The sequence below is a fragment of the Salvelinus namaycush genome, chromosome 6 (genome assembly GCF_016432855.1).
Source record: "Salvelinus namaycush isolate Seneca chromosome 6, SaNama_1.0, whole genome shotgun sequence".
Taxonomy (NCBI): domain Eukaryota; kingdom Metazoa; phylum Chordata; class Actinopteri; order Salmoniformes; family Salmonidae; genus Salvelinus; species Salvelinus namaycush.
This window is the reverse complement of record NC_052312.1, coordinates 33,872,732-33,882,872: the sequence shown is the minus strand read 5'-3', so window position 1 is coordinate 33,882,872 and position 10,141 is coordinate 33,872,732. Positions and strand designations below refer to the sequence as shown.

Below are 10,141 nucleotides of genomic sequence, written 5' to 3'. Positions count from 1 at the left end.
CGGGCCTGATTCTTTTTTAAATTTTATAATATGTTTATTATTTTCCAATAAAAAATAAATAAAAAAAGACAGCGAAACAAACATTGACATTCATTGTACTGTTGAATGGGATGGCCAATTTAGAGGACAAAACAAAACTTAACTCAATCATACACAAAATAAAATGAAATCCTATTAGGTGGTTGATAAGGGAATTATATGCTTAATGGTAATGATTAAAATATTCCACCCTGAAACCATATAATTGTATGAAATGTATTAGAATCATACATTTATAATCTGATGATGTGTGTAGTTTTAGTCAGAATTAGAACAAGGACCTTTTGTTCCTTCTTAGTATGTAAGCAGGGTGCAAATGTGAAACTGTCATGGCCGTCAAAGGAAGTAGACCAAAGCGCAGTGTGGTAAGCGTACATATTCCTTTTATTTAGGATGACGCCGACAAAAACAATAAACAATACAAAAACAACCGTGAAGCTTAAGGCTATAGTCCCACAAACAAAGACAACTTCCCACACTGAAAGGAGGGAAAAGGGCTTCCCAAGTATGGTTCCCAATCAGAGACAACAATAGACAGCTGTCCCTGATTGAGAACCATACCCGGCCAAAACATAGAAATACAAAATCATAGAAAACAAAAACATAGAATGCCCACCCCAAATCACACCCTGACCAACCAAATAGAGACATTAAAAGGCTCTCTAAGGTCAGGGCGTGACAGTAACAAATGATAAGAGAAGCTATCGACAGACAAGTTGTACTACTGTGTTCCTTACAGGACATTCTGTCTCCACCCGTGGAGGGGAGAAACTGTTAGGCTTGCAGAAAATTATGAAACATGTTGCAGATTAAAAAAACAATGTATCTGTGTAGTGGAAAAACACAGACTGTCTGAGCAAGCTTAGGATTTGAACTTGTTTGTGTGTGTTATAAAGACTGTGTTTGCATTTTTGTGAATAAACATTCTGACTATTGTAACCTGGGACTCTTGTCTGTTTCATTCAACCAGAATCGTACAAACTCTGGGTTGCAGACTGAGTAGTTTAATTGAAGTTCAGTTTAAGAACATTGAGAACAAAATGCTCGTAACAGTGGTACATGTACAGTATAAGAAGACAGCATATAGTCATTACAAGCAGTGTAGTTCAGCCAAAAATAAAAATTGAGTGGAGTACAGCACAGAGTAGCAGCAGATCATCAACCCAGTTATGAAGCGGGACTAGACCATTTATCCAGTATCGGCTGCCATATTTCTATTGGACTTCTATTGGAGGTATTGTATCGAATCTCTTCCATATGTATTACATTCCCTGAATCCCGTAACCACATTTCAAAGGTAGGTACAGTCTCCAATTTCCAAAATTGCAATATGAGCCTTTTGGCTAATAGAGTACAAAGAGAGACAGCTTTCCCTTCCTGGTTATTCCCATCAACTGTACCAAACAGAGCGATCAATGGGTCTGGGGCCATAACTGCTTCTTGACACATTGCACGCTCACCCAAAAGAAACAGAGGGAAACGCCGTACACCTGGCGACCGTGTAAGTGTGCAGTGCGCCCGGCCGACCACAGGAGTCGCTAGAGCGCAATGGGACAAGAACATCCCTGCCGGCCAAACCCTCCCCTAACCAGGACGACGCTGGGTCAATTGTGCGTCGCCCAATGGGTCTCCCGGGCGCGGCCGGCTGCGACAGAGCCTGGACTCAAACCAGGCTCTCTAGCGGCACAGCTAGCACTGCAATGCAGTACCTTAGACCACTGCGCCACTCGGGAGACTTTGGCTGTCTTTTTGATTGGGTGAATATAAATTGTAATCTCATTGATCAACGCCTCAACCAAATATTACCCAATTATCCACGCTGAAATGACATTGTGTGCCCAGTGGGATGACACTATACGTCCTCTAATTTGTAAGATTTGTACGACCGCTACTCCACTCATAATGGTCTGTAACCTAATGTTACGTAACACATCATACTAAACGGAGTGTCACAGATTTACATACAGAATAATATGAATTTCCCTGACACCACGTTGACCTAAAGCCCATCCTCCATCCTCCTCACTCATAGTAGCCCCTCTCTCTGTGTCATTACACAATTCAATACACTTTATTATCCCCAAGGGAAAAATGCATTGGACACACAATTCTGCTGTACATAGAAATAGATGCACAGAAAGGTATCATAGGCTCCACATCATTGCCCATTGTCTAAAACAGTATGCACACATCATGCATCTACACACGTCAAACCCATTTTGGATATCTGGAATTAGCAACCTACAACAACAAGCCCTTTACCCAAAGAGAGTTATGACCCTAGCCTGGCTGACGCAACCCACGTGACCCAGAGCAGGGAGAGCTGTGACACGCTAGTCTGCAAAAGAAGCCGTTGGTTAATGCAGTATTCGCTCAGAAATTGAGCGACGGGTTTGATTGGTTCGCTCAAATGTTGTTTTTTTCCTCTGGGATTGATGCCTCTTTGCTTGGATTGGAAAATCCAACCGTTGTAATGGGAGGGGGACGACGCTCTGGGCCTGTGTGTGGCTGTGCCTATGGGTGTTTGAGTGAGAAAGACACAGAGGTGAACCAACCAGTAAAAGCACAGTCCCCTTCATTATCGACGCATTGTGCCCACAACTTCAATGAGCCATTCCTGACTTTGAGGACTTTGAGAGTTAGGTGTTAGCCAGACTATTATCACTCAGGCTCATTAGAAGATTTAGACTGACAGAACGGAAGGGCTTCTACAAAGCTCCATAGATAGACAGACCGTTTTTTGTTCCCCAACTAAATACAATTGTTCATTCAGTCAGACAGAGTGGTGATGTATAAAGAGGTCTGATTAAAAGCCCAAAGCCAGCAGTGTATAGCAGAGAGAGATAGAGAACATCCCACTGCCTTGTCTGCCAGCTCTCAGAAAAGCTCCTCCGCTCTACTCTGACAAGCCTAAAATGATAACTTAACCCTCTTTTAAATAAGCCCACGGTCGCAATCGTCTATTGTTATTCCCAGAATTTCAGGAACCATTGTACTAAATGAAAGCCCACTAAAAGATACAGCTCTACTTCCACATGATTGCTATATTAGTCTGCTCCATAGAAACATGTTACCATAGAAACCATGTTATCTTTAGTAGTTAATCCCACGGGATGGCCAGTGGTGTCTCGCAGCAATGTCGAGTAGTGATAGACACCTGAGAAGTGACAATTTCAATACGGCTTACTTCACTCTGTTGCCTATGAAATAAACAACCACTCTTGTCCTTACTAGAGGCATATCTGAAATTACACCATATTTCTTACGCAGTGCACTACAATTGAACAGAGCCACCTAGGGAAAAGTGTACTATTTGAGACAACATTTATACCATGGTGTGTGTCTCTGTGTGTCTCTGAGTCTGAATGTCTTTCTATGTCTGTGCGTTTCTCTGTGTGTGATGTGATGTCCCTCTGTGTGTAAATACGTGTTTAATAATGTTGCTATGTGTCTCTGTATGTCGGCCGCTGTGTTTCTGCTTGTTGTTATGTGCCTCTATGACTTGCTCTCTGTCTCTCTTGGGTCCCGGTTGGGCTTTTTTTGGCCACGAACAATGTGGCCGCTGCTGGGATCCGCTGACAGGCCTGACCAGGGCCGCTCTGCACTCTGAGCTCACATGCTTTTTGTGGCTCTAGTCTATCTCTCTGAGCAGCGCCTCCCAAAAAAAGCACAGTGCATCATGGTCCAACGCTTTGTTGCACTCCACTGATCCCTCTCTTAAGGCTTCTGCAGCAGCTGGAGAGATTAGAAGAGAGGAGAACAGGACACACACTCACACACACACTCAACACACACACCACCGACACAGACACCCCAGCTAGGCCCTTTGCACACACACCACTGGTACTGTTCTCACTGAAGCAGTAGAGGACAAACAGATCAGGCTGAGACTGAACTTGACTGGACCCACACCTCCAGAAAGACTCCACTCTGACCGGAAACCTATCCCAGAAAGATCCCACCCTGGTCGGACTCGTACGGCACGCATTGCCCCATCTACCTGGAGCCCAGCCCAGAGGCCAACCTCTTCAGCAATGAACAGTTTTGGTTACCGTCGGGAGTTGAGTAAGTATGAGGATGTGGATGAGGATGAACTACTGGCTTCTCTCAGCCCAGAGGAGCTAGCAGAGCTGGAGATGGAGCTGGCAGACATAGACCCTGATGCCAACGTGCCCATCGGCCTGAGACAGAGAGACCAGACGGAGAAGACCCCCACTGGCACTTTCAGTAGAGACTCTCTGTTAAAGTACTGGGAGAAGGAGACCAAGAGGATACTGGAGGATGAGAGAGGGGAAGCCAGCAGCCCCAAACAGGTCAGTGATCAGGAGAGAGTCTGAACTCAGCTAGCTTGCTGCTCTCAGATCTTTATGGATAACCTTAAATTACGTTTGACCAATTAAGAAGCTTAATTATTCAATAATGATCACTTTCTGGTATAATGGAGAACCAGTTAGGACCATCTAGGTCTAACTTTAGACATAATACAGTTAAAAGAGAACATGGCCATGTGTCTGAGTCAGATTAATGAGAGATTTACACCTTATGTCTATACAGGATGACGATGATGATGCCGAAAAGAGTGAGGAAGAATGCGTGACAGAAAGCAACAGCGAAGCAGAGGAGAAGGATGACGAGAACAAGAAAGAAAATGAAGATTATGAAAAGGAAGAGGAGGAAGAAGAAGAGGAGGAGGAGAGTGAGGAAGAGGAAGCTGAAACAGAGGATGAGGAGGATGAAGAGGATGATAAAGAGGAGCCAGAAGAGAATAGGCCTAAAGCAGCGACCCCAAAGGATTCTGGTCCTCCATCACCGCTGTCAGTCGTCATCTCCTCCCCTAGCCTTCTGAGACCCCCAAGGGTGGAGCCTATGAGACTAACCCCGCCCCCACCTCCACTTGACCCCAACGCCGACGGTAACCCAATAGTTGTAGACGAGGCCCTGGATAGAGTCCTTAATAACGACCCTGAGCTCAAAGAGATCAACCTCAACAACATCGAGGACATCTCACAGGACACTCTAATCCAGTTCGCTGAGGCACTGCGCTCCAACACACACGTGCGTGTCTTTAGCCTGGCCAACACGCATGCTGACGACCCCGTGGCGCTGGCCATTGCCAAGACGCTGTGCGAAAACACCTCCATCATCAGCCTGAACATCGAGTCCAACTATGTGACAGGGAAAGGGGTTCTGGCCATGGTCCAGGCTCTGCCTAGCAATAGCACCCTGACTGAGCTACGCTTCCATAACCAGAGACACATGTGTGGAGGACAGGTCAGTCAGTCTAGACTTGGTATTCAATTTTGATGCTGCTGCTCAACACACATTTTCAGGCAATGGTAAAAGCACAACCTCACGATCCCAATCCCCCCCCCCTCTCTCTCTCTCTCTCTCTCTCTCTCTCTCTCTCTTTGTCTGTCTGTCTGTCTGTCTGTCTGTCTGTCTGTCTGTCTGTCTGTCTGTCTGTCTGTCTGTCTGTCTGTCTGTCTGTCTGTCTGTCAGGTGGAGATGGAGATGGTGAAGGTTCTGAGGGAGAACCACACCCTGATCAAGCTGGGTTACCAGTTCCACCTGCCAGGCCCCCGGATGAGTATGACAGGCATCCTGACCCGTAACATGGACCGTCAGAGACAGAAACGCCTGCAGGACCAGAGACAGAACCAGCAGGCGGGGCCAGAGGGGGCCGTTAACCCCCGTACGGCCGCTCTGTTGAAGGCCACTCCGGGTTCTTCGCCCTATGGTTCCCCTCAGGTGTCTCCTTGGCAATCCCCCAAACTCCCCAAGAAACAGACCCCTCCTGCTCCCCCGCCGCCTCCTCCACCTCCTCCCCCACCCCCTCCACTGCCCTGCCAGCCCCCGGCAGAGAAGAAGAAGCCGACTAGGAAGATAGCGGAGGTGATCCGGCTCCACGAGGAGGTCGTTAAGAAGCAAGGGAAAGGGAAGGGGAAGAAGGGGAAGAAAGGATTGAAAGAGACCAACAGTATCTTGAAGGAGCTGAAGAACGCTCTGCGGCCAGTGGCAGAGAACAGAGAACAGGAGTACAGCAGGCCACCCACTCCACTGCGCTCCTCACACGACCAGCTCATGGACTCCATCCGCAACGCTACTGTTCGCTCCCTCAGAAAGGTGAGATTGTGTGTGTGTGTGCATGTGTGTGCATGTACATGCACAGCCAATGAGAGTTAACAAGAGTTTAAGGGTTAAAGATGGTCAGCTGGTGAGACACCAGCTATGAGTGTTCATAGTCTCATACATCATCATTAGGGCCCAGAGTTCTTTTCTGGTCAGGTCACATGGCTATGAAAAACAATTGGCCCTTACCAACATGGAGTCTATTCCAGCTGTATCCTGGGCTGGGTATTCCTGGACAGACACTGTATGCTCCAATTCTTCACCACCAGCCTAACAACCCTGGAAACGAATTAACATGTTTCCATCTGGAAAAGTGTCTCTTTCTGTGACATAGCCAGCAGACTGAGACACTATGTCATCTTGGAAAATGTCAAAGACAACTCATATAAAATGGCTGAGAGAAAGAATCTGGTCTAAACAGTCTAAGATAAATAAGGTTGTGCTTTGAGAACCTTAGGGTGCGTTCTTACAGTCAAAGGGAACACATACCTCCGAGGTCACGCTGACTTAGACAGGTGACGGAGGAACATCGCTATCTGTGTCATCTCCTGTGGTTGACATGTTATTTTACGATGGACGCTGATCATATGACACCTTTCCATCGTCAAGCGCTGTGTTATGTCTGAACAAAGCCAAACACAACACAAGCCATGGTTGAAGTCCCTAACACAGGCAGAGAGAGAGAGAGAGAGAGAGAGAGAGAGAGAGAGAGAGAGAGAGAGAGAGAGAGAGAGAGAGAGAGAGAGAGAGAGAGAGAGAGAGAGATAAAAAGAAAGAGAGAGAGAGAGAGAGATAAAAAGAAAGAGATTGAGAGAGAGAGATAAAAAGAAAGAGATTGAGAGAGAGAGATAAAAAGAAAGAGATTGAGAGAGAGAGATAAAAATGAAAGAGATTGAGAGAGAGAGATAAAAAGAAAGAGATTGAGAGAGAGAGATAAAAAGAAAGAGATTGAGAGAGAGAGATAAAAAGAAAGAGATTGAGAGAGAGAGATAAAAATGAAAGAGATTGAGAGAGAGAGAGATAAAAAGAAAGAGATTGAGAGAGAGAGATAAAAAGAAAGAGATTGAGAGAGAGAGATAAAAAGAAAGAGATTGAGAGAGAGAGATAAAAAGAAAGAGATTGAGAGAGAGAGACAGAGATAAAAAGATAGAGATTGAGAGAAAGAAGGAGAAAGGAGCGGGAGAGTAGCCTAGTCTCTAATGTTTCTGTGGGCCCATTAATGTGTGGTAACTGCTTGTTATGTTGTTACGGTGGCAAATCCTGGTTGCCCTCAGAAGGCTAGGGTCTAGAGTCTGTGAATGCCTGCCACTTAACTTGAGTTATAAATAGGACTGTTGGACGGCTGCTACGATAAGGGAAACGGGAGAGGCCTCACAGTGCCAGAACGAACTCTGACAACAAAGAGTAAATAAGGAAAGTGCAGAGTCATTTTTGAGATATTTGTGACATTTTGTGATGAGTTTTGCCCAATTTATCACGAAAATGCGCTGACGGGGAAAACATTTGTTGACATGTGGCTTAACTTATTGCTGTAAAAGTGTGGTGATTGGTTAAATTTTTTGTGAGACCTTTTTTTGTAGTGTGGTGATCGGACAGTTTTATGCAGTAATATTATGGTGATTTGACTGATATATGCGGTAATAGTGGGGTGATTGATTAAATTTGCAAGCCCTTGCATAATATGTAGGGTATTGTTGATTTTGCAAACAATGTTGCAATCGCAGAACCACAAAATGGAATCTTTTGTTTTCGAGGAACCTAGCATAAGAAAAATCCTGTTTTATTTAACAGAATAGTTTTTTTTAAACATTTTTTTTTTTTATTGCAGGTGGAAGTTCCACAGAGGAAGTTTGTCTTTGTCCCTGATGAAGAGACTAGCTGATCTAAAGACACGGGGAACACCCTGAGACTACTGAGGACACATAAACAATACATTCAGATTGAACTGGAATTTCCTCAGAGAGGATACTGGATATTAACACTGTAATAGCACCTTTACTTTTGGAGAGAAAAAAAATATATATGAAATTCATGTTATTTTAAAAATATTTACGGTTTATGCTTTGCAGAAAGGCATTTGGTTGTCTACATTTTTGTGATGATTAATGTGTAAATTGTTGTCTAAATCATTTACTGAGGTAACCTTTTTTTGTATAATTGTAAATATTGTATTTGGTGTGTGAGGAATATACTGTATGAATTGAACATGAAGATAAAAGTAACAACACAATTAAGTTTTATGGTGTTTTATTACTGCGTATACCATGTTACTCTCCAAAAGGTATTGTGACTGTCCAAAAGATTCTCTTCAAAATGTAATGTTCAAAAGTTACTGTCCTAATTCTTTTGTATAAAAGGTTCTGAGGGCCCCCCTTTGCCCTCAGAACAGCCTCAATTCGTTGGGATGGACTCTACAAGGTCGAAAACGTCCCACAGGGATGCTGGCCCATGTTGACCCCAATGCTTCCCACGGTTGTGTCAAGTTGGCTGGATGTCCTTTGGGTGGTGGACCATTCGTGATACACACAGGAAACTGTTGAGCTTGAAAAACCCAGCAGTGTTGCATTTCTTGACACAAACCAGTGCGCCTGGCACCTATTACCATACCCCGTTGAAAGGCACTTAAATATTTTGTCTTGCTCATTCACCCTCTGAGTGGCACACATACACAACCCGTCTCAATTGTCTCAAGACTTAAAAATCCACCTTTAACCTGTCTCCTTCCCTTCATCTACACTGACTGAAGTGGATTTAACAGGTGACATCAATAAGGGATCAAAGCTTTCACCTGGATTCACCTGGTCAGTCTGTCATGGAAAGAGCAGGTGTTCTTAATGTTTTTTATACTCAGTGTAAGTAGCAGAGGAACACTTAATACTTCCCCTGTGCATTTGTGTGTCTTGGAAGAGTTCTCTGGTATGGTCCTAAATCCCCCCCACATCTGTTAAAAGTAAACACAACACTGAAATGCTTTTGGCAGCAGCAACAACTGTCCTTGATTAACCATCCTAGCTTCCCACATGTAATTGGAAAGGACATCAAACTCCGCAAAAACACAGTTTACCTCAGTTCTACTAAAGAACTGACTTGGAGGGAAACAATATTCACAGTTTTCGGTAATATCAGGTATTATCATCAGGTACTGTATATCTGATCTCTCTCTCCCTAATGTGTAAACAGGAAAAAAACACATGGAACCTGATATTTTGAGTTCATATATGAACCACATCCATATGTGGATCTCAAACCTGATAAAATTGTAGTGCTCCATATGCGACCTCAGTCTGGACCATGGAATTAGAATAATTTAATAGGATCTCTATGGTTTGGACTCAGAATTTTTGCCTTTGAAGAGTTTTTGTTTTTTTACATGACCAGCCGTTACCACAAAACTACCCAGGAACACTTGTTTCCATCCACAGTTTTTGTGAGAGTAAAGTCATACCATATTAAAAAAAAATCACAACAGGTGTGATGGAAACATGACGTTTTGGTACAATTTTATAAAATGCAGATATTTGTGTCGGGAAAATTTATTGTGAAATAAATGGCGGTGGAAAAGCCTATATGCGCAAAAAATATTGATATAATAACCATCATATCGAGGTAAACTTGGGAGTCACGCGATGATATGGTGTGTGGTCCTCCCACTACGATTTGCAAAACCATGCAGGTTATAGGCTACAGATTAAATAATTTATGATACAATTGACAGGGTGGAGAAAGTGCACGTACGGTGATCTTGATTCTCCTTTACAATAAAAATCGAGGGTCTTATTCTGGTGACATGATGATTTATGCATGACTTCCGTTTTACAAATATTCTCGTTTTTACCTATAATCCAATCCATAACGAAGACTAGTCTACACGCACTCTATCTGCGAGCTGTTGGCGAGAGATTATTTGGTTCATAAACATTTACGCGAAAAAATACATTTTGTGTGCACAATGTCATCACGCAATGATTTTTAT

General features: G+C 43.8%; 1 protein-coding gene across 1 annotated transcript; it reads left to right on the top strand.

Annotated features, from left to right (window-relative positions):
- Window positions 1–4,073: 4,073 nt before the first annotated feature.
- LOC120049341 (leiomodin-2-like) lies at window positions 4,074–8,209 on the top strand. Its single transcript, XM_038995592.1, has 4 exons — window positions 4,074–4,352; window positions 4,594–5,310; window positions 5,539–6,162; window positions 7,997–8,209. Exons 1-4 carry the CDS (start codon window positions 4,074–4,076, stop codon window positions 8,048–8,050), a joined length of 1,674 nt encoding a protein of 557 aa, XP_038851520.1. The 3' UTR covers window positions 8,051–8,209.
- The last annotated feature ends 1,932 nt before the right edge of the window (window positions 8,210–10,141 follow it).

What these genes read in the sequence shown, in the direction of transcription:
- LOC120049341 (XM_038995592.1), top strand. Translation starts at nt 4,074, where the DNA reads ATGAACAGTTTTGGTTACCGTCGGGAGTTGAGTAAGTATGAGGATGTG. An exon ending in AAGCCAGCAGCCCCAAACAG is followed by an intron (nt 4,353 to 4,593) that starts GTCAGTGATCAG and finishes ATGTCTATACAG; the next exon opens with GATGACGATGATGATGCCGA. An exon ending in GACACATGTGTGGAGGACAG is followed by an intron (nt 5,311 to 5,538) that starts GTCAGTCAGTCT and finishes TCTGTCTGTCAG; the next exon opens with GTGGAGATGGAGATGGTGAA.